Source organism: Erinaceus europaeus, chromosome 13, assembly GCF_950295315.1.
Source record: "Erinaceus europaeus chromosome 13, mEriEur2.1, whole genome shotgun sequence".
Classification (NCBI taxonomy): domain Eukaryota; kingdom Metazoa; phylum Chordata; class Mammalia; order Eulipotyphla; family Erinaceidae; genus Erinaceus; species Erinaceus europaeus.
In genome coordinates, this window is record NC_080174.1 from 66473200 (window position 1) to 66496995 (window position 23796).

Here is a 23796-nt window from a genome sequence, read left to right on the forward strand (position 1 = left end):
AGGTTATATTTTCCAAAGATGGCTACATTGATATATATCTCATTCCCACTTTCTTCTGGAAGTAATGATGACATTAAGATGTGGGGTCTTTGTTCCTTCCCCTTGAATCTACCAGAACATGTAATTGCCAGTACCAAAGAATGTGGTAAAAATTAATGTTGTATGACTTTGAGGTTGGCTGTTAAGAAGGGGATTTTGCTTCATTCTGGTGTTCTCTATCTATCTATCTATCTATCTATCTATCTATCTATCTATCTATCTCTCCCACTATGTAAGAAGTCCAACTACCTTGAAGCTGCTATATAAGAGAAAGACAAAACCCCCCCACACACACACACAGTGGAAAGCAAAAAAAAAAAAAAAAAAAGGATAAAGGAGAGAGTTGCTCATGAAAGTAGGTTGTTTCATCCTTAAGTATTGAAGGATCCCCAATAAATATGTTCTAATCCACCCTACCCCAGCCATCTCATAACAAAACAAAACCAACAGCAGAACCCACCAGCAGAGGCATTCTTTAATACTTAATCTAGGGTATTAAGCCACTACTTTGTTAGATGGCTTGCTATTCTACAATAGACAACTCTTACACCAAGCACTAGAGTGTGCTTCCACACAAAAAAGTAATCTTACATGAGAGTTGGGCGTTAGCACATCAGGTTAAGTGCATGTGGTACAAAGCTCAAGGACCTGCATAAGGATCCCGGTTCGAGGCCCGGCTTTCCACCTGCAGGGAGTCACTTCACAGGTGGTGAAGCAGGTCTGCAGGTGTCTATCTTTCTCTCCCCCTCTCTTTCTTCCCCTCCTCTCTCCATTTCTCCCTGACCTATCCAAAAACGACAACATCAACAACAATAATAACTACAACAACAATAAAAACAAGGGCAACGAAAAGGAAATAATAAATAAATATTTTTAAAAATTAATCTTATTGGGGGAGTCGGGCTGTAGCGCAGCGGATTAAGCGCAGGTGGCGCAAAGCACAAGGACTGGCATAAGGATCCCAGTTCGAACCCCGGCTCCCCACCTGCAGGGTAGTCGCTTCACAGGCGGTGAAGCAGGTCTGCAGGTGTCTATCTTTCTCTCCTCCTCTCTGTCTTCCCCTCCTCTCTCCATTTCTCTCTGTCCTATCCAACAATGACAACAACAATAATAACTACAACAATAAAACAACAAGGGCAACAAAAGGGAGTAAATAAATAAAATAAATATTTAAAAAAAAATTAATCTTATTTGCAAGAGACCTTTGTGTTCTTTTTTTAAAAAAAATATTTTATTTATTAATGAGAAACCTAGGGGGAGAGAGAAAGAACCAGACATCACTATGGTACATGTGCTGCTGGGGATTGAACTCAGGACCTCATGCTTGAGAGTCCAAAGCTTTATCCACTGCGCCACCTCCCGGACCACAAGACCTTTGTGTTATTATCCCATGTGCAATATAAAACCAGAAACCTTGAAGATTTTACTTCTTCTTTTTTAAAGATTTGTTGTATGTATACCTCAAATGAAAAATCCACAGGCAAAAGGATGAAATAACTGCTGCTGGCAGACTCGGCTTCCCCATTCTATTACCCCGAGTGGACGGGCTCTGATTACAGCCAACCTGCTGTCCCCTTGATGGACTCTGTTTGTAACCAATCAGCTTGTGCTGTGACTAGCTTGAAATATATAAAAGCTGGGTGCTGAGGTACAATTTGGTTCAGGTCTAGTAGGAATCAGCCTGTAACCCATTAATATAAAATAAAATGTAATTCCCTGCCCTCCATGCAGCCTCAATCTCGTTCTTTGGAAGTCCTTTACATATATTACTCCACCCACCTCAGGCAATTCTCATCATCTCTCTTTCATCTTCCTCCTTTATTACTTTGGACAAATTTCAAATTTTTGCTCACTGTGGCAGAGCAATTAAATATCAAAGAGAGAAGAGAGAACTAGAGCATCACTCTGGCACTGGTGATACCCCAGATCAAACTCTGGGGCTCAGTGCCTGTAGCACAAATCCACTGCTTCTGGAGGCTATTTTTTCCCTTTTGTTGCCCTTGTTTTTTTTATCGTTGTTGTAGTTATTATTATCTTTGTTATTGATGTCATTGTTGTTGGATAGGACAGAGAGAAATGGAGAGAGGAGGGAAGACAGAGGGGGGGAAAGAAAGATAGACACCTGCAGACCTGCTTCACCAATTGTGAATCGACTCCCCTGCAGGTGGGGAACCAGGGGCTGAAACTGGGATCCTTATGCCCGTCCTTGTGCTTCACACCACATGCACTTAACCCACTGTGCCACCACCTGACTCCCAAGGGACACAGTATTTCATAATGATTCTGTCTCCCAGTTTTACAGACCAGTAGACTCCAGTAATTAATTACTCATGACAGGATCCCTTCCAGCCAGACAAGCAAGAGGGACAAGACCTCTTCTAGTCAGATGGACAGCCTCCTGACAAAGCCCTGTATGTCAACCAGATGGCTATATGAAGGGGTCCTTTCTTCTCAGCTGGCCCACTACACTTCATAAGTCCAGAATCCCAGCCTCAGAGTAAGATGGTTCACTGCCATCTTTTCAAGTTTAGTTAGCACCTAATTAAACTGCTTGCTTTATCTTAATTATTTATTTATTTATTTATTTTCACCAACTCTTGGCGCTTAGTTGACTGGTCTTCTGGTCAGAGAACAAGAGCTTTTGACTGAGTAGTAAGTGGGAAGTGAGGAACAAACCAAAAAGTGAGCAGTGAAGCAAAAGGGAAAAGGCAGAGGAGGCATTCTATTCGCACGACGGCTGATGTCTATTTCTGGACATTTTCACATGCAAGTAGAGAAGAGCCCGGTGGATAGAGGCTGAGCAGGACCTGCCCCCAGGTCTGCAAAGCATAAGAACCACTTGGCTTGATCTCCTGGAGGAGAAAAGCCTGAGCCAGGCCGGGGCTGAAGAGCAAAAGTGTCTGAGGACGTGAGGCAAGTGACAGGGCTCATGCTAAAGGTCAGAAGAAAGATGCTAGGCCCTGGCGGTCAAGCGGGAGGAGCACTAGGAAGGCCCTCTGCCTCCTTCCAGAAAAAAATAGCGGTACCGATAGTTAATATTATCATCACTTTATTTGTTAATTGGGTTAACTTTGAAAAGTCCCTTTGTTATGGTTTGCTGTACAGTACCCAGTATCTTGTACATAGCTGTGCTATTGGATGCTTCTAATCTACTTGGTCTAGGCTTTTGAGAGAGTCCGCATATCAAATATACAACCTATATATTAAAAAGATTCGGTTTGTCTTTTGAGAAACTTTGAGACATACAATTGATTTCCCCCTCTCATATTAATTAACTACTGATTTATATGTCTACATTTTGCTAGGAGTGTACATAGACACCATTCCCACCACCAAAGGGCTGTGACCCATCCCTCCCGCCCACTCCCACCCCCCACTGGCCCAGGAAGCTACATGTCTACCCCTCACCACTGGGTTTTTACTTTGGTGCCCTACTTACAATTTGATCAGGTTCTGCTTTTTAGTTTCCCTTTCAGATCTTCTTAGTCAGCTTCTGTTGATGAGTGGGATCATCCCATACTCATCTTTATCTTTCTGACTTAGTTCACTTAACATAATTCCTTCTAGCTCTGTCCAAGATGGGTCAGAGAAGGTGGGTTCATTGTTCTTGATAGCTGCATAGTATTCCATTGTGTATATATACCACAGCTTTCTCAGCCACTCATCTGTTGTTGGGCACCTGGGTTGCTTCCAGGTTTTAGCTATTATGAATTATGCTGCTATGAACATAGGAGTACACACCTCTTTTTGGTTGGGTGTTATGGAGTCCTTGGGGTATAACCTCAGGAGAGGAATTACTGGGTCATATGGAAGGTCCATGTCTAGTCTTCTGAGAGCTTTCCAGACTACTCTCCACAGAGGCTGTACCAATTTACATTCCCACCAGCAATGTAAAAGGGTTCCTCTGTCCCCACATCCTCTCCAGCATTTGTTGCTGCTGTCCTTTTTGATGTATGCCATTCTTACAGGAGTGAGGTGGTATCTTAGTGTTGTCTTAATTTGCATTTCTCTGACGATCAGTGACCTAGAGCAGTTTTTCATATGTTTGTTAGCCTTTTGGATCTCCTCTGTGGTGAATGTTTTGTTCATTTCCTATGCACATTTTTGGATGGGGTCATTTGTTTTTTTTGCGGCTAAGTTTGCTGAGCTCTTTATATATTTTGGTGATTAGTTTCTTGTCTGATGTCTGGCATGTGAAGATCTTCTCCCATTCTGTGAGGGGTCTCTCTGTTTGTTTAATAGTTTCTTTGGATGTGCAGAAGCTTTTCAATTTGATGTAGTCCCATTGGTTTGTTTCTGCTTTAGTCTTCCTTGCAATTGGATTTGATTCATCAAAGATGTCCTTGAGGTGTATGTGGGAAAGTGTTTTACCAATGTTTTCCTCTAAGTATTTGATTGTTTCTGGTCTGACATCTAGGTCTTTGATCCATTTGGAGTTGATTTTTGTTTCTGGTGAGATAAAGTGGTTCAATTTCATTCTTCTGCATGTTTCAACCCAGTTTTCCCAGCACCATTTATTGAAGAGAGCCTCCTTTTTCCGTTTAATCCTTTGTGACCCCTTTTCAAAGATTAGATGCCCATAGGTGTTGGGGTTTACTTCTGGGCTTTCAATTCTGTTCCACTGGTCTGTATGCCTATTTTTGTTCCAGTACCATGCTGTTTTGATGATGATGGCTTTATAATATTGTTTAAGGTCTGGAAGTGTGATGCCTCCATTTCTGTTTCTTTTCCTTAAGATGGTTTTGGCAATTCTAGGTGTTTTCAGGTTCCAGATAAATGATTGTAGTGTTTGTTCTATTCTCTTAAAGAAGCTTGGTGGAACTTTGATGGGTATTGCATTAAATTTGTATATGGCTCTGGGGAGAATATTCATTTTGATGATATTTATTCTTCCAATCCATGAGCATGGGATATCTTTCCATTTCTTGGTATCAGTTTCTATTTCCTTGAGTAGCGACTCATAGTTTTCAGTATACAAGTCTTTCACTTCTTTGGTCAACTTTATTCCTAGGTATTTGATTGATTTTGCTGAAACAGTAAATGGGAGTGATTTCTGGATGTCTTCTTCTTCAGATTTAGTGTTTGCATAAAGAAATGCCACTGATTTTTGTACATTGATTTTGTAGCCTGATACCTTGCTATATTGCCTAATAACTTCCAGTAATGTTCTACTGGATTCTTTAGGTCTTTCTATGTATACTATCATATCATCTGCAAATAGTGAGAGCTTGACTTCTTCCCTTAACTATCGATTGTCTTTTTGAACCCTAAGACAGCAGGAACCTCACATCTTTACTATAGAGCCCCTACTTCCCCCAGTCCTGGAACCCTTGGATAGGGCCCACTTTCCTGTATGCATCTCCCATTCCGAACCAAATAATATTGCATCCGCCGATCACAACCTAACCAAAGCAACGATTGCCACCTCAATATGCTTCACCTCAGACTGTGTCCAGAGACTTCATGTGTGGAATGACAACCCTTCAACTTCATTACTCGGGTGAGACCTTTCCTTTTATAGTACACTCTAATTTCATCTCAGGTAGTTCACTTTCTAACAAAGTCCCATAATCTAGATATACACCAGTTTCTGTGAGAGAGAGTTTATGTGCACACGTATCCATAAACTACTGCAAAATATATACCTGAAAGCAGGATTACACTAGAGTTTGCAGTGAGTACCTCCCTAACACTTCCTCTCCACTATTCCAAGCTTGGGATCCATGATTGCTCAACAAATTGTTTGGCCTCATATGTTAACTCTCTTTTCAATCACCAGGTTCCAGATGCCACCTGGATGCTGGCTAGGCTTCCCTGGATTGAAGACCCCACCAATGTGTCCTGGAGCTCAGCTTCCCCAGAGACACACCTTACTAGGGAAAGAGAGAGGCAGACTGGGAGTATGGACCGACCAGTCAACGCCCATGTTCAGCGGGGAAGCAATTACAGAAGCCAGACCTTCTACCTTCAGCAACCCTCAACGACCCTGGGTCCATGCTCCCAGAGGGCTAGAGAATGGGAAAGCTACCATGGGGGGGGGGGGGATTATGGGGATTGGGTGGTGGGAATTGTGTGGAGTTGTACCCTTTCTACCTTATGTTTTTGTTCACTAATCCTTTCTTAAATAAAAAATTAAAAAAAAAAAATAGCGGTACCATACATAGTCTTCCCCTCCTTGGTCTACCGGGAAGGCCGGGCAAGGACGCTGAATGGACGGAGGGGGCGGAGCTGGACAGGGGCGGCAGGCCTCCCTCCCCGGGTCTTCTCAGGTGACAGACCCTCCGGGTTCCCGCCCCTCCTGCTGCCTATCCAGGAGCCCTGGCCCAGAGCAGCCCGCGGCTTGGCTTTGAGAGCTCTACCGTCGGTGCGCGCACCGGCCTCGCGTCCGCAGCACCAGCCGCCCCCATGGCCGCGGCGGCCGGCCCCCGCAGCCTCCTCGCGCTCCTCCAGGTGCTCGCACTAGCGCTGGCGCAGATCGTAAGTCCCAGGTCCTGGGGTGCGGGATCTGGGGTCCGGGTCTCAGCATCCAGGAACTCACCCTCTATGGGCACTGCCCAGCCTGGGCGGGGGGGAGGGGATGTGTGGGGGGGTCTCGTGGCGTAAGTCCCCTGTGTGGGTGCACTTTGGGAGCACATCCCGGCACCGGGAGAGGAGATGGAGGAGCCGGGGAGCCAGAGGGCCCTGTACCGAGATGCTCAGCCCAGGATGGGCAGCAGGCAGGAGCTGGCGCCGGGCGCTGGCAGCCCTGTGAGCCCAGGTGGCACGGAGACAATGTGCCCATTCACGGGACGCCCCAGCTTCCCCCGCCCCTCCCCGTCTTCGGGGGCGCCGGATCCAGACTGCAGCCACGCTGACCCTCTGATGCCTCCCCTCTCACGTCCCCCGCCCCACGTCACTTTTTCGAGGGTCTCCTGGAGATTGGGGACCGAAGAGGACGCGGGAGCGGTGCGGGCAGGGCCCGGGCCCTTAGGTCTGCGGGGCACCATCCTGGCATAGGTCTGCTTGGGGAGGGTGTTTGTGGGACCCCCTGCCTGAATCGAGGATGCCTACACCCTTTACCTCTGTGAGAAGAACACACAAGGGAGAACTGAAGAGTGTTGCTCGAAAAGGGCTGCTTCAGGCAAGTTTTCACAAAAAGATTCTCATGCCTGAGGCTCTCACGCTCCAGGTTCAATCCCCAGCACCGCCACAAGCCAGAGCTGAGCAGTGCTCTGGTTAAAAATTAAATAATGAAGGGGTTTTGCTCTGAGAGAAAGGAGGAGACAGGTTTCCTCTTTCTACATCCACACACAAACTTTCCCTTTGGGTTATACCTGTACCTATCCAATGAGCCTTGAATAATGCCCTCATCTCACTCCTGAGTCCCAGAAAGCTTTGTATGGGTGGAGGTACCCTGCCTATTCACCACCTACAACCAGCCGATGGTCATATGAATGACCGTTCCTTCGTGGCCAAAGGTCTGCCAGGCTCTAGGTCACCTGTGACTTCCTTGAGCCCTCAGCATCTTCATGTATTCCCCACAAGGGCAGACCTAGGACAGACGCCACCGCTCAAACTATGTGACCATTTTTCATCTTCCTTAGCCTGTTTCCTTAGCTGTAGTTTGGGATTCAGAATAGTGTCTGCCTCATAGATACGAGCATTCAGTAAGGACATATATGCAATGGGCCACAGCATCTGACACACAATGGGTACTCAGTAAACGGGAGCTCTCCTGGAAGAGGGGGTGCACCTCTGGGATGTCCAGCTCTTGCACTGCCTGAGGACTGCACCCCTGTGTGTGTGTTTTCAGAGAGGTCCACCGGGAGAGCCTGGGCCCCCGGGGCCCCCGGGGCCGCCAGGAGTGCCTGGATCCGACGGCATCGACGTGAGTCTTTAATCAGGGAACCAGAGGGGCGGAAGGCCCGGGACAAAGGGAAACTTTGTGAGCATTGGGGGTGGGGAGTGCTGGTGATGGTGGGGTTGGGGTGTGAGCATGCAGTACCCCCTGTTGTCAGTAGGTGGCAACTGCCGCCATCTCAAGGAGCGAGATTGTTGTGCAAAAAACCTCAAACCCACCCCTTTGAGCAGAGCCCGTTATAGCTTCCCTTGGACAAGGAGCTGCTGTTGCATCCGCCCGCCACAGCTCACAGTGATTCCTTATCCCCTTCCTCTCCCCGCATTTGGGGTAGGAGGTGCCCTAACCCCTCGCCCGGCCTCCTGGCAAGTCTAGATGCCTTTTGGGAGGGAAGGGGAAGGATAATCTTAGCCACACCACTGACCAATAGGAGCCAGACTACAGTCTCTTCCCTTTGCATTTTTTCACCCCAATTAAAATGAGTTGGGTTTGCCCCCCTGCTCTCGCTAGCACGGTGTGGGTTAATACCTTCCCCTCCCCCAGGAGGCCAGCTCAGTGTTTATCCATCTGGACAGACTTCTATTCAACCTGGTGCCCCCACCCTCCAGACTTGGTGCTGGGTGTCTGCCAAGCTCTCTGCCTGTTGCAGACTCTGGAATGCCTGGAGGCCTCTCTGGGACTGACTGTGACTCCACAGACCTTGTCTGTCCTCTATCAAGGATCCTTTGTCACAGGAACAGAGTCCTTTCTCACCTTAAGAACAGATCAAACCTGCACATTTCAGAAACCCCCTCAATTCTTGCCCCAAGCCCAATCTTCCCTTGTCCTAAGCCTGGGCCAAAAAAGGAAGTCACCCTCCACCTGGCTTTCTTCCCCTTCACGTTTTTACTTATTTTTTTAAGATTTATTTTATTATTTATTAACAGGGGCAAGGGGCAGAGCACCACTCAGGCATATGTGATGCTGGGGATCTAACTCAGGACCTCATACTTGAGAATTCACTACACCACCTCCTGGGCTACACACTTTATAATTTTTCTAAAAACCTCAGTTTCCTTCCCAACCTTTGCCAAATCCAAGAGGCACCAGCTTTCCAAACTAACTTGTAGTGTATAGCCCTATTTTCAGGTCATATAACCGGCACCTTGCTAACATCAGCATGTCTCAAACCATTTCCATGTTGCTATCAGGTTCTCCAGCCTGACTGGGGTTGGTCTCAATCTGCCTGTGATTTTTTTTTTTTTCTTTTTTTGAGGAAGAGGGAACCGTTTTCTAAAACAAAAAGTGCAGCGTTGACAGGACCCAGGACAGAGGAACAGAGAGCATGGAGATGAACATGTGGGACTGACTGGCCAGTCATGTGTCCACTCAGGGCAGCAGGAGTCATAGGGTACTATCTCACCAACTTGTATCTTGCAGGGTGACAAGGGACCCCCTGGGAAGGCTGGGCCTCCAGTAAGTATTATTTCCTCTTCCATCTTTTGCCCACTCAGTTCTTGCTATCCTCTGGTTAATATTTGATCCACTTCCATTTTAAGGGACTTAAGGGAGAACCTGGCAAAGCGGGGCCAGATGGGCCAGATGGAAAGCCGGGGATAGATGTGAGTATCTGAGTGTTGGATTGAGCAGGTGTGGACTCCACTCAGTGACTTTTCCAGACTCCGCTTCTGGCATTTTCCTTGCTCTTCTATTTCAGAGCAGGGCAGCAGGATGGCCCCTTTCACCTCCATATGGCTTGTGACCTCATTGGGCCCTCAGATATCCTCAGGAGCATTGGCTTATGGAGCAATGGAGGGTACATCAGCCTGGAGTTAGTTTCACATTTCTAGCCTCAGAGCATCAAATACTCTGAGCAGAGCTGTCCCTGTGTACACCTTCCTTTCAAAGCTCCCCACCCCATCCCGGGCACAACTCACTGGAAGAGCATTATTTGGCTGAACTGGAGTCCCCATGGACCTCAAGGTTGCATGCTCCTCGACACAGCTAGGATCACTGGGACAGCCATGTACTTCGGGGATACAATTGGATCAGTCATTGAAAGATGGAAGGTGGGGCTGGGAAGTGGCAACCTGGCAGAGCAAAAGCTTACCATGCACAAGAACTTGATTTAAGCCCCAGGTCCTCCTCACCTGCAAGGGGGAAGTTTTATGAATGGTGAAGCAATGCTGTAGGTGTCTCTTTTCTTTCTCCCTATCTCCTCCCTCAATTTATCTGTCTCTATCTAAAATAAATAACAAAATAGCATTAAAAAACATTAGTTAGAAAAAGAAAGGAAGGGGGAGTCGGGCAGTAGCGCATCGGGTTAAGTGCACGTGGTGCAAAGCACAGGACCGGCATAAGAATCCCAGTTCGAGCCCTGGCTCCCCACCTGCAGGAGAGTCACTTCACAGGCGGTGAAGCAGGTCTGCAGCTGTCTATCTTGCTCTCCCCCTCTCTCTTCCCCTCCTCTCTCCATTTCTCTCTGTCCTATCCAACAACGACAACAACAATAATAACTACAACAATAAAACAACAAGGGCAAGAAAAAAGAATAAATAAATAAATATTTTTTAAAAAAAGAAAGGAAGGGAGGAAGGAAAGAAGGAAGAAAAAAGTGTGAGGAAGAAACTCCCATGAATTGTCTGTTTCCAGCTGACTTGAGTTGTCTTTAGAGTTGTGATCAGCCACTACATTCCCTGCAAACTTGTCTAGCCCCTGCAAACATTACATGGCCTTCCACTTGCATGTCAGTTCTCATAGTATCCCAGAGATGTGAGTATTTTCAAGATGAGAACATTTAGATCCAGAAAATGTTGCAGCCACGAAGAAAATGGCCCGTCTATACCTATGATTGGCTCTTCTAGACTGCTACACTGCAGGGCCATGCAGCCTCGGCTGACAAATCTCTCGGCTTTGGTTTCTCATTTTCCAAAAGAGGATACCTGAGCTATGGAGGTAGAATAATTCTTCTTCAAAAAGACTTTAGTATCTGAGGATACAACATCCCAGGTTCAATCCCTAGCACCACCATAAGCCAGAGCCTAGCAGTGCTCTAGTAAAATAAATAAATAACTTATTTTGCATGCCAACACTGCTCTTCTAATGCCCACTTCCCTGACTGCTTATTGAGGGCTATTGGGGGGTTGGAGAGATGGGCATCTGGAAAGACACTGTTGAGACCCCTGGGTTTTATGGGGTAAGGGAACAGATAGTCAGGGACCACCTGGGAGAGACCTCTGGAACTGCCCTGCTGGGGTGGAGTGGGGGAGTCAGGGAGCAGCTTTGCCTCTCACTGGTCTACCTTCTCCTTCTTCAGGGTCTAACTGGAGCCAAAGGAGAGCCTGGCCCCATGGGAACCCCTGGAGTAAAGGTAAGCGGCTTACTGGGCCTCAAATTGGGGAATTTAGAGCCAGAGTCTAAGTGGGGCTGCCATAGAGAGGAACAGGGACCAGGTGACCCGTCTCTAAGACTCCCATTACTCTTGCAGGGCCAGCCTGGGATCCCAGGTCCCCCTGGTCTGCCGGTGAGTATAACCTGGGGAGACACGACAGACCTGCAGAAGATACCTTGAACTCAAACTTTCCTTTTCTTCCAGGGCCCTGGCTTTGCTGGACCTCCTGTAAGTTTTTTGGCATGGGAAAGGTCCTTGGAACTCCCAGGGGAAGGGAGACAAGAGGGTTTATAGGAGGTGAACCATGAGGGGAGGGTCAGCATGGAAATGAACAGATATGCTGGAGAAGTCTGGTCCCAGCCAATGACTCCAGGATTCTTTAGTCCTTAAAGTCCTTGTCTGTGGAAAAATGCCCTTATTCCTGCCTGTGTGCCTGGGGTGGGCTGACTTTCTGAGGCACCCTGGCCAGTGATGGCTCTGCTCCTAGGGACCACCTGGACCCATTGGCCTCCCTGGGGAGATTGGAATCACAGGTCCCAAGGTGAGCCCAACCACCCCTCTGTGCACTCTGCCTGCTGCCCTCTACCTCTACATTGGCAACTCTGGTATCACCAGAGTTCCTGGGCCAGCTTCTGGCCACTGAAGAGCTCTTACAGGCCTTGGTAAGAACATTTCCTGCCAAGCCTCCCCTGTGGTAGATGGATCTTGTAGAAAGGCCAAGGACTGGGTGGGGCAGATGGTAGCACACCTGGTTAAGCATACAAGGTATGAAGGGCAAGAACCCAAGCAAAGATCCCAGTTCGAGCCCCCCAGCTCCCTACCTGCAGGGAGGTCGCTTCACAAGGGTGAAGCAGGTCTGCAGGTGTGTACCTTTCTCTCTTCCTCTCTACCTCCCCCTCCTCTCTCAATTTCTCTCTGTCCTATCCAATAATATATATAAAATGGTCTCAAGGAGCAGTGGATTTGTAGTGTCGGCACCGAGCCGACAATAACCTTGGAGGCAAAGAAAAAAATAAGGGTTAAGGACTGGAGATATCTCCTGCTGATCAGGCCTTGATCTCAAGATCCCAGATCTCAGGAGGTAATCTGGGAGTTGGGTGGTAGTGCTGGGGGGGTGGTTGAAGGGGTACAGGATAGTAGCAGAAACTGGAGAGGCGGGCAGGGTAACCAAGCAAGTCTGGGTAAGGGTATGATTTATACCATTTTTGTTTTCAGGGGGATCCTGGACCAGAAGGACTATCAGGGCCCCCAGGGCCCCCTGGGAAACCAGTAAGTGATGTCCTACATGACTGGGCTCAGCTGGGAAAGGAGAAGAGTCCTTGGCACAAGCATAGGGTGATGTTGGGTTCCATCTTCATACATCTCTTCTCAGGGCCGCCCCGGAACCATCCAGGGTCTAGAAGGCAGCGCAGATTTTCTGGTGAGAGGCCTGAGACAGGGTAAATAGGGTGGGGGTGGAGGAACCAGAAAAAAGAGGATGATACAGAGTCAGTCATGGAGACCAGTGGGAGATGGGAAAGGGTTGTGAGAGAGAGAGGGCCCAGTCAGGGTGGTGGGGTGGGAGCAGGGCATGGAAGCTGGCCCCAAAGGAAAACACTGCCCTTGGGTGGGCCAGTGATCACAAAACACAGTGGGATTTTCTTTCCAGTGTCCAACCAACTGTCCAGCAGGTGTGAAAGGCCCCCAGGGGCTGCAGGGAGTGAAGGTGAGTGCACTTGGGAGCCTTGGGAAGAGAAGCAGGTGATGGGGCAGAGAACTCTCACTGAATTCTCACCCTCTCTTCAGGGACATCCTGGCAAACGAGGGGTTCTTGGAGATTCCGGCCGCCAGGGGAAGCCAGTGAGTGAGGGCTAGGCACTTTGGAAAGGGGTATATACAGACTCTACAGGGGTTCTCCCTTCACCAACCCTGCTCCTTCCCTGTGGGTCTCTAGAGCCAAGATCTTGGCTGGGAGGCAGGATGCCCATGTTCTAGGTCAAGAACTTTCTTTTCTGACTAAGCCTTCATATCCCCAATCCAAATGTGGTCTCTAGGGAAACTTTCCTCCTGCTTTGACTAAGAGGGGGTTTTGTCTTTGGTTGTCAGTATATTTGTCTTTCAATCTACCAACTATCTGATCATTGACTCCTACACCCTTAGGGTCTCAAGGGAGATGTGGGTGCCTCTGGAGAGCAAGGCATCCCTGGACCACCGGTAAGAGCTCTTCCCAGGGGCCCTCCTATCTTCATCCTGAGGGACCTTAATGGATTCAGTCTCCTGCTTGAGGCACCTATAGCTGGCTGGTGCATCTTCTGGTGGGAAGGAGCCTGAGTCTACCTGTCAGAGATTGGGTGACAGAATTCAAGGCTGTCAGTGAACTTGGAGAGACTGGGGCTTTGTTGCCTGCTTCTGAGAGGGCCTCATGGTTGGGGTAAAGGTAAGTGTCAAGGAAGGCATCATGAGTGAGCCTTGTCCTTTTCCTCCCTTGACAGGGTCCCCAGGGTGTCAGGGGCTACCCAGGCACAGCAGGTCCCAAAGGAGAAATGGTATGTGGATCTGAGGGTGTCCTGCAAAAGCTGCCATGACCTGCCTTCTGGTCTCAAGTCCAGCCAGGACTGACCTGAAACCATTTCCTCTCCCCAGGGGCCTCGTGGGTACAAAGGCATGGTGGGCTCTGTTGGTGCTGCTGGTTCACCAGTAAGTCTACTCCTGCCCTCCCCAACATACACACACACACACACACACACACACACACACACACACGTCATCTAGACTAAAACTCCCACAGATGCAAAGGGGTACAACTCCCCCTGTGTAGCTCCCAGATTCCTATTTGTCTTTTTTCCCAGGGTGAAGAAGGTCCAAGGGGTCCACCAGGTCGTGCAGGGGAGAAAGGTGATGTGGTAAGTCCCTAGGCACCCCTTGTTCAGTCAGGGTACCTGGGAGACTACTAGGCTGGGCTCCATGCCACTCCATGGTCCTGTGTGCATATGCTTGTATGTTTCTGTGCATGGCTGGTACTAGGGAGAAGCAGCTGTGTCTAGAGCTCAGTCCAAGCCCCCCTGGAAGTAAAGCCTGTTGCTTCCTGTAATCAGGCTTGGGAGAGACAGGGAGGGGCTAGGGGTGTATTTGTGTAGGGGGGTGGTGGTGGTGTCAGGCTCTTGGCCACCATACCAGACAATGAAATTCCAGCAAATCAGCCATGGGGCTAATGGGATTTCATCTAGCTCCCAGTTCTCTGAACTCATTTTTCTTTTCTGCAATTATTAATTTTTTCTTTTGAGCAGTTTTGAGTTTATAGAAAAGTCGAGCAGAAAGCTAATTCTTGTTTTTAAAAACATTTTTTATTATGCACGTTTTTAAACTTATACTAAAGTAGGGAGGATGTGTTAGCACTATTCTAAGTTTACTTCATGGTTTCACTTGCCTCTTCCTTCCTTCCTTCCTTCATGTAGTAACTGCTTTGCTCTGATAGTTCCAGGACAATTCTTAACACCATATAGTTTCACTCCTGAGTACTTCTGTATGTGCCTCTTTAGAAAAGGAACTTTTCAGAGTTAGGCAGTGGCATGGCCAGTTGAGCATTCACATGACCATGTACAAGGACCCAGATTCAAGATCCCACTCTCCATCTGCAGGCGGGAGCAGTGAAGTAGTGCTGGAGGTGTTTCTCTTTCCTTCTCTATCTCCTCCACCCTCTCTCTCAATTTCTCTCTGTCCTATCAAAAAAAAAAAAAAAAAAAAAGACAGCTAGGAGTGGTGGACTTTGACTTGTCATGCAGGGTGACAAAAACACTTTTCCTCCCATTATCAGTATTACACTGAAAAAAGGATCAATTATTCCTATCACCATCAAATAACCAGTCTATATTTAGTTTTTTTAGTTATCTAAAAAAGAAAAAGTCTTTTTGCAATTCTTGTTAACTAAGTCTGTCCACATGCTGCCTTTGGTTGCATGTTTCTTCCTGTAAGTGGAGCTCAGGGCCTCAGTGGGGGTCTTAGCAAGTGCTGTTCTGTCCTCTGTGCTGCCCCTGCCCATTCCATGTCTACTTGGCATTGAACTCTTCTCCATCCAGGGCAAACATGCCACTCCCAGGCTCCTTACCTCCAGTCCCTACACAACGTGACCCAGAAGGGCCGTAGGACCCAGCAGCCATGGTCTCCACTAGTCCCCTCTCTGAACAGCCAGCAGGGCATTCAGCACCCTAAAGATGAACTCTTCTCTGTCTACTCTGCAGGGCAGCCAAGGTGTCCGAGGACCTCAGGGAATAACAGGCCCTAAGGGAGCAACCGTGAGTGGCCCAGGGCAACCTGGACAAAGGGTGGGGTCCAGTCAGCTCTCCAAGCCCCCAGAGGATAAGGCTCCTGGGGGTCTAAACTGCACTCTGTGGCAGGGGGGCTCCTGTAATCCCAGGAAATGTTCTCTTTTCTGGACCATTTTTTTTCCCAACTGTAAATAGGGTGGTGATATAAGAGAGGTCCTGGGAAGCTTGTGGCAACCTAAGACACTTGTCATCCACACAAGACCCACTCCCTAAAACCCCTCCCCAGTCCATTTCCTCTCCCCCAGTTGGCTGGGGGCATCTGTACCACCTTGCCTGCACCCTGCAACTGTCACAGAGGACAGGGCTGATGGCTTGACTGGGCATCTCCCAGTGCTAAGTCTCCCTTCCACTCTCCTCCTGAGCAGGGTCCCCCAGGCATCGATGGCAAGGACGGTACCCCTGGAACACCTGGCATGAAGGTAGGAGTGGAGGTTGCAGTGGAATTAGGGGAAAGGTCAATGCATGTCCCACTCAGGACTAGAGTCTTCTAGTCTAGAGTCTAGGAGCCTGAGTTCTTACACATATCAGGCCTCACTTTCCTGTCTGCACTCAGGTGGAAACCAGGGTCCTTCTGGCTGGAGTTCTAATTTGCACCTTTGCCTTTTTTCCCTCCCAGGGCAGTGCAGGACAGGCAGGGCGGCCAGGAGGCCCAGGTCACCAGGGTCTGGCGGTGAGTACAGAGTACAATGGGCTGTCCCACAGCTGGTTGGTTCTCCTGTTTGGTCTCAGAGTAGCCAGGCTCTCTCTCTTACCCATCTCCCCGTAGCAGAGGTTGAAATCTACACACCTAATCTTGTTCAGGCTCTGTCCCCATCCAATCCAGGCTTCCTTATTACCTCTGTAGCCTCTGGTCTGGCTTCGATATCATTTAGATGATAGCCTTCTTTCAGCCATTCTCACCCTCCACGTTAGTTAAGTGGAATCTAAAATTTTCCCCTGCTGAGGTACCTGCCATTTCCTCCCCTCCACCCATGGTCTCTGGGAAAGTCATTCTGTCCAGTCATTCAAGAGTTACTGAGTACTCAAAATGATAGGTCAACAGTTCTGCAGTATAGCTAGAGGTCTTGTCTTCACAGCTCAACTTGTTATTCAAGATGAGGTCACCATACTCTGACCCTAGACTCCCTCCCCTGTCTGTTCAGCCACTGTTTCAGCATCTTCCCTTCACTACACACTCAAAGCTTTTTTACTCCCATGACTTCAGGCTTTTGTCAGTCCCTCTGTGAGGAACGTCCATCCTTCTCTCTGTGTGTCTACTCACCATTCAGATCCACCTCCATCCCACATCTTCTGGGATACCAGTCCATGGGAGCCTTTCCCTCCCTCCCTGTAGGAGCCCTAAAGCCAGAACCTGATAAAATGTTCATGTGGTCCTGTATGTACTCACTTGTGCTCCTCCGCCCCCATGGACCACAGGTCCTCTGCATACTGCTCCTCTCCAATTAGGGCTTGGGGACCAAGCAGGTCAGCCAGTGAGGCCATGGCTAAACCTTGCGATGTTTAACTTCCTGAGGAAGGAACGGATCCAAACGGGGTGTGGGAAGTTAGACAGGAAGTAAATGGAGTCTCCAAGCCAGGGAAGAAATTGTGATCAACTTCTTTCTACAGGGTGTTCCAGGTCAACCTGGGACAAAAGGAGGCCCTGGAGATAAGGTGAGATGACTCCCAATCTGGGAGCAAAACTAGCTTCATCTGAGCAAAGAAGCCTGGGGGCAAGGGACCCGGAACCTGACTGAAAGATTGCAAGGTGCAGGTCTCACTCCAGAATCAGTGGCTAATCTTGGATGCAAGTGCCAGGCCTAAGCAACTCCCCTCCTGGCATTTACTGTGCCCCATCCTGGCTCACTGGTGGCAGGGCAGCAAGGTTCCAAATCCAAAGGAGCAAATAAATGCAGAAAGACCCATACACTGGCATTCAGACAACCTGACCAAGAGGACTCTTTCACTCTCCCCTCTCCTCGACTCACTTGGTTCTAGAGCCTCTTTAGGATTTGCTGGGCTTCCCTGATGGCTAAGGACCTGACGGGGGCCCCCAGACTGAACTGACACCTGTGTTTTCCTGCAGGGTGAGCCAGGACAGCGGGGCCTCCCCGGATTCTCTGGTCCCCCTGGAAAGGAGGTAAGGACTCTCATTTTGCTCCTCCCAGGCTTGGGGACTTTGTGCTCAGCATGCAGGGCCTAGGGGAGACCATAAGTGTTAGTTCTACCCTGGGGGTATCCCAGGGGCCAGCCAAGGCTCTGCCATTGGCCCACTGACTCAAGGAAACTTCCTTCTTTTCTTGGGGCCCATTTTCCTATGCACAACACAGTGAAGGTTGTGCCCAAGATGACAGGCAGAGAACCTAGCAAATAGTCATTCACTCATGAATTCATTCACTCATTCCCTATACACTCACCAGACACCTGTACCTGCACCTCTTCTTGATGCTGAAGTGGTCTACTACTCACATGGAACTTGCAGCTCAGTGGGAGAGACAGACATAAAATAAATGCTCACACAGAGACTAATTGAAGTTGTGTTTGTTCCTGTGAATGAAAAGTACAGAGGCCCAAGAACAGAACAGGGTGTGAGGAATGCTTCCCTCATGAAGCAAATCAGCTGAGATCCAAGGGTGGGTAGGGTTTAGCCAGGTGTGGAAGGAAGGGATCTGCCAGGTCGACTGCTTACTCCCAGTTTCTCTGTTTCCCAGGGAGAACCAGGACCTAGAGGAGAAATCGGTCCCCGAGGCATCATAGGGCAGAAGGTAAGTGCCTGGAACAGTGGTCCTGACTTGGGGGCCTTGGCATCAGCTGGTACTGCTGAACCCTGGATGTGGGTGACTCAGTGGCTGCAGCACCTACCCAGTTCTGCCCTGCTAGGGCCTCAGTTTGTGGTCTATGGAGCAAAGGGCCTCCATGCTGGTGACAGCAGGAAAGGAGAGCACCCTGCCCGCATGTGGGGCCTGGCAGGGGGAGGCCACCCTGCTAATCTGGGTGCAATCTTTTCTTTCCACTTCAGGGTGACCAGGGTGAGAGGGGGCCAGTAGGGCAGCCAGGCCCTCAAGGACGACAGGTGAGTGAAGGGCAGCTGAGACTGGAGGTGGGGGATATGTCTAGGTTCTTCATGGAATTTACTTCTCTTTCTTGCAAGGGACCCAAAGGGGAACAGGGACCTCCTGGAATTCCTGGACCCCAAGGCTTGCCAGGCATCAAGGGAGACAAGGTACCAAACTGGTCTCACAAATTGAACCTAAGAGACCTTAAGACCTTGGGGGAGGGGAGGAATAGAGCATTGATCCTCTGAAGTTGCCCAGATCTTCCTGGGAAAGTCAACCCCCCACCCCCCTACCCCAGGGCGGGGGGGGGGGGGGGCTGGGGGGTTGGGGAGGAGGAGGGGCACAGAAATGGTCCAGTGGGAGTTGCAGAGGGAGGAGTAACCAGTAACTGGAGCTGAGGACTCCGTGGGCCACACCTCCCAGTGTTTCACCCTGCCCCCCCACCTCACCCCCGATTTTTCCAGGGCTCCCCAGGAAAGACCGGCCCCCGCGGCGGAGTGGTGAGTCCTAGCACCTCCTCTTACTCTGGCGTCTTGGGTTTTGGGGTTACGACTTCAACGCAGTGCCCCACTCTCTTTTCTGTGCCCCTGCTAAACTCATTCATGGTTCTCAATTTGCAGGGCGACCCTGGAGTAGCGGGCCTCCCAGGAGAGAAAGGCGAGAAGGTGAGTAAACTCAGTAGGTGCCTGGGGGGGTGGGTTCTGGGTGTGTCCTGGTTGGGTCCCAACGACTCAAGACCAAGATTTCTTGTGCTCACAGGGCGAGTCTGGGGAACCTGGGCCCAAGGGACAGGTGAGACTTGCCCTTTTTTAGTCCCCTCATTTATTTCGGCACTTTTGTTTACCCTACCCCAGCCCCACCCCTAGCCTGCTGCCCACCACTTCGTGTTTGTGTCATTTCACTGGATTCCGCACTTTGTCCCTGCCTTTCTGTAGCCAGGAATCCGAGGAGAGCCTGGCTACCCCGGCCCCAGTGGGGATGCGGGCGCCCCAGGAGTGCAGGGCTACCCTGGGCCCCCGGGCGCTCGAGGCCTGGCTGGAGACAGAGGTGTGCCTGGACAGCCCGGGAGGCAAGGCGTGCCGGTGAGTTGGCCCCCAGGGTGTATGTGTAGTGTATTTGTGTGTGGAGGGTCTCCTAGGTGGGACATCTCAGCAGGGTGTTACTTATCCTCCCAAACTGGGGATTTCCTAGAGCCCCTCAGACTTCTCTGAAGCAGATTCCGAGGCCTCCTCAGAGTGGACCTCCTAGATGCAGCCGAAGGATTTCGGTCTGAGGCAGAGAGAGAGAGAGAGAGAGAGAGAGTGTGTGTGTGTGTGTACATACTCTGGCAGGGGGGCTTCTTTCTGAAAGGCATTCTCTGTCTGCAGGGCCGGGATCCCAGTGATCAGCACATCGAGGATGTGGTGCTGAAAATGATGCAAGGTGGGATCAGTGACAGCAATCCCTCACTGTTGGTGTCTGGACTTGGCTCCCTTTCAGGATCCTTTTCCAGACTGGCTTGTCGGACAGTCTGGAATCCTGGGTGCTCACTTCAGCTCTGCCTCCAAGAGGCTGGGGATCTTAAATCAATCCCTGCTTGTCTCTGACCTTTGAATTTGGCAAAATGCTAAAGAGCCTTGAGGAAGAGGGAGGCTAAACATTCTTAGCTACACACCCAAGGCCTGCATGGCACTTTCAGCTAGCCTGGTTTTACCGAGCTGACTCATCTTACACATACCTTCCTGTCTTCCCTCCAGAGCAACTGGCAGAGGTGGCTGTGAGTGCCAAGCGAGAGGCCCTAGGTGCAACAGGGATGATTGGCCTCCCAGGCCCTCCTGGGCCTCCTGGGTATCCAGGCAAGCAAGGACCCCATGGTCACCCTGGACCTCGGGGCATTCCTGGCATCGTGGGAGCTGTGGGTCAGATTGGTAACACGGGTCCCAAAGGTGAGTGTTGTTTTGGGTGGGTTGGGGGCATGGTGATAGAGATTTGGCCAAGGCTATCTTTAGGTCTCAGCTACACAGGATGATCATTCAGTCTCTGGTTTTATCTTTCATTTCCCCGTTCCAGAGAAATGATAAAATACAAAGACTCCCCCCCAACCCAATCCCAGCCCCATTTCTTCAGTTAAAATTCCTTTTTTTTTTTTTTCCATTTCTTTCTTTCTTTCTTTTGCCACTAGCATCATCACTGGGATTCAGTGCCTGCATGACTCCACTGCTTCTGGTGGCTTTTTTTTTTCTTTCCTCTATATAAGGAGGGTGAGAGGAGGGAACAGGGGGAGACACAGAAAGACACCACAGCACCGTTCCACCACTTGTAAAACTTCCCCTTTCTACCTTGATGCTCCCAGATACCCAAGTATGTGTACTTTTCTGGGTAAGCCATCTGCTGGCTGCCCTCAAGTCAGAATTTCTAGAAGATACTTCTAGGTTTTCTGTCTCATGATCAAATCGATCGAAATGGGTGTTCTGTTTTTCTAAAGGTAGTTAGCTTTCTTTTAAAAATATTTTATTTTTTAACTTTATTTAATGTGATAGGACAGAGAGAGAAACAGAGAGGGAAGGGAAATAGAGAGGGAGAGACACCTACAGCAATGCTTTACCACTTGTGAAGCTTTACCCCTGCAGGTGGGGGTTGGGGGCTTGAACCAAGGTCCTTGCACATGGTAATATATGCACTTAACCAGGTATGTTACCACCCAGGCCCTCCTCCCTCCCTTTTTTTTTTAAAAAAAAAAATTCTACCAGGACTATCACTGGGGCTCAATGCCTCCATGGCAAATCCACTGTTCCTGGGAATCATTTCCCCCTTTATTTTATTAAGAGAGATAGGGTGAGAGGGGAGAAGAGAGGGAGACACCTGCAGCCTGCTCCACTATTCATGAAGTTTCCTCCTTGCAGGTGAGGACTGGGGGCTCTTGCACATGTAAATTGTATGCTTTACTGGTTAAACCACTGCCCAGCCCTGGGTATACTGTTTGATAGCTTGGATTCTATTTTTTTTTAATTTGATAGGAATTGGCTGTATATACTTAGGGATGCCCCCCCCAAAAATCATCTTTCCATGTAGTGTGGAGGCAGGCAGGCTATAGGGTCTAAGGTAGGTATGGGTTCAGACTGTCACTTTCTCATTGGACAAGTTACCTGTTAATCTCTCCATGCCTTAGATGTATTATCTGTAAAATGGGAATATTAATAAAAAACAGTTTCATAGCAGTGTCTTTAGCATTAAATTTAGAGGTAATTTACATAGTTTCATTTTTGCTACTTGGCATACAATTGTTGTTAGACTTCTTTCTGTAGTGAATTTCATCAGTTCTTTTTTTAATATATTTTTTATTTTTTTACTTATTCCCTTTTGTTGCCCTTATTGTTGTAGTTATTGTTGTCATTGTTGTTGGATAGGACAGAGAGAAATGGAGAGAGGAGAGGAAGTCAGAGAGGGGGAGACAAAGATAGACACCTGCAAACCTGCTTCACGGCTTGTGAAGCAACTCCCTTGCAGGTGGGGAGCCGGGGGCTTGAACCGGGAACCTTACGCCGGCCCTTGCGCTTCATCAGTTCTTATAGTTCTGTTCTTTGTGTGAACCTTTCTCTAAGCAATTCTGCCATCTTTGCCAACTCTCCCCTATTATAAACTGGCACAAAACAGGAATAATTGTGGTGTCTGCAATAAAATTTAAGTAGCAAGCAAAATTTAAGAATTCCACTTCTTTGCAGGAAAACGTGGTGAGAAGGGTGATCAGGGAGATGTGGGACGTGGGCATCCCGGGATGCCTGGACCTCCTGGGATCCCAGGTAAGGACTGAGCTCTGCTCCTCAGCAGCTAGTGACCCACAGGCCACTGAGTCCCTTCCATGGAGGCTTCATACTCAGCCAACTCATCCACCTACACATCCACCTTCTGCACCCATTCAGAATACCCAAGGGTATCTGGAGGGGATCTTGATGGATGGATCCTGGGACCTCAAGTAGCATTTTGAGGTCTTCTGGGTGGCACCAAAATCTGCTTCATGGAGGGAAAAGGATGAGTATATACTCTCAAAACTTATCAGTAGGGAGTTGGAGTAATGGAGTGATCATCACATGAGACTCTCAGAAATTCCATGTCTCTTCTTCCTGTGGTGGTCTTGGCTTCACTTCCCCCACCTGAAAAATTGGATGTATGAAATCTAGGACTAATATGGGAGGCCTTAATGTCTTAATGTTCTTTCTTTTAACAGGACTCCCTGGCCGACCTGGCCAGGCAATCAATGGCAAAGATGGAGATCGAGGGTCCCCAGGAGCCCCAGGAGAGGCAGGACGACCAGGGGTTGCAGGTCCTGTGGGACTACCAGGCTTCTGTGAGCCTGCAGCCTGTCTTGGAGCCTCAGCCTATGCCTCAGCCCGCCTCACAGAGCCTGGATCCATCAAGGGGCCGTGAACATCAGACCAGGACTGAGTCTGGCATGCATTTGTGTATGTGTGTATTGGGGGGAGGGGGAGATAAGGTCTCTATTTGAGTAGGCGCAGATCTATACCCTGCCCCTCAGTCCAGGAAGCTAGTTTTCCTAGGACTGTAAATCTGGGACACAAGAGTACTATTAAAAAAATTCTAAAGTGGGAGAATGGGAGGAAGTGTATCAGATTGAAAAGGTGATCAACCATCAGGGCAGTATCACTGAAAAGTTCATTCTCCTGAGAGAACAGGGTGGCCCTTCCTTCCCAGAGTGCCACCTGGATGTTACCAAAAGAAATGTCTTCTTAATCTCTGGTCACCTTGTTCTTATAGCAGTAGACTGAGGTCTCTGCCAGCTCCTGATCCCATTTTCACCCCCTGGACTTCCTGAGTGTTTGGGGGGGTTCTACCATGAGGTGACCAGACTTATGCCAATCCTTCTACTTCCTCTCTGCCTCCTTCTTGGCCACGTATTTAAGCATCTGCCTCCTCTTTCTGATATTACCCTCTTATATCAGCCATAGCTCCATTGAGGCCTTTCTGTAAATAAAACTCTTTAACTTGGGTACAAACCTGGATGTGAGTTGTTGGGCAAACTTAATTGGGGGTGGGAGGTTACTGGGTCTCCATTTCCTGGGAAGGATGGCCAGGGGTTACCAGAGACAGAACCCCAACCCCCACTAGCTCACCTGTACTCCCTCTTCCCTTGCCCCAACACACACACACACACACACACACACACACACAAACACACACACCCTACCTAGTGGCATCTTAGCTCCCTTACTCCAA

General features: G+C 49.1%; 1 protein-coding gene and 1 long non-coding RNA gene across 2 annotated transcripts; one reads left to right on the forward strand and one right to left on the reverse strand.

The window, feature by feature from the left end:
• Window positions 1-6168: 6168 nt before the first annotated feature.
• On the forward strand, window positions 6169-23576 carry COL9A2 (collagen type IX alpha 2 chain). Its single transcript, XM_007536088.3, has 32 exons — window positions 6169-6516; window positions 7832-7906; window positions 9296-9331; window positions 9415-9477; window positions 11172-11225; window positions 11343-11378; window positions 11451-11474; window positions 11734-11787; window positions 12462-12515; window positions 12619-12666; window positions 12895-12951; window positions 13032-13085; window positions 13386-13439; window positions 13718-13771; window positions 13869-13922; window positions 14075-14128; window positions 15464-15517; window positions 15916-15969; window positions 16167-16220; window positions 17159-17203; window positions 17616-17669; window positions 18241-18294; window positions 18549-18602; window positions 18681-18752; window positions 19050-19085; window positions 19206-19250; window positions 19345-19377; window positions 19521-19667; window positions 19953-20007; window positions 20322-20510; window positions 22287-22364; window positions 22790-23576. Exons 1-32 carry the CDS (start codon window positions 6445-6447, stop codon window positions 22987-22989), a joined length of 2067 nt encoding a protein of 688 aa, XP_007536150.1. The 5' UTR covers window positions 6169-6444; the 3' UTR covers window positions 22990-23576.
• On the reverse strand, window positions 12423-19994 carry LOC132542894 (uncharacterized). Its single transcript, XR_009553862.1, has 2 exons — window positions 19909-19994; window positions 12423-12675 (listed from the first exon to the last, which is right to left on the reverse strand). It is a non-coding gene; the product is annotated as an uncharacterized LOC132542894 (long non-coding RNA).
• Window positions 23577-23796: the final 220 nt, after the last annotated feature.

Bases quoted from the DNA above. Each gene is read 5' to 3' on its own strand.
- COL9A2 (XM_007536088.3), top strand. From the start codon at position 6,445: ATGGCCGCGGCGGCCGGCCCCCGCAGCCTCCTCGCGCTCCTCCAGGTG. The intron at 11,379-11,450 runs GTGAGTATAACC...CTTTTCTTCCAG, and splicing joins CAGGTCCCCCTGGTCTGCCG to GGCCCTGGCTTTGCTGGACC. The intron at 22,365-22,789 runs GTAAGGACTGAG...TTCTTTTAACAG, and splicing joins TGGACCTCCTGGGATCCCAG to GACTCCCTGGCCGACCTGGC.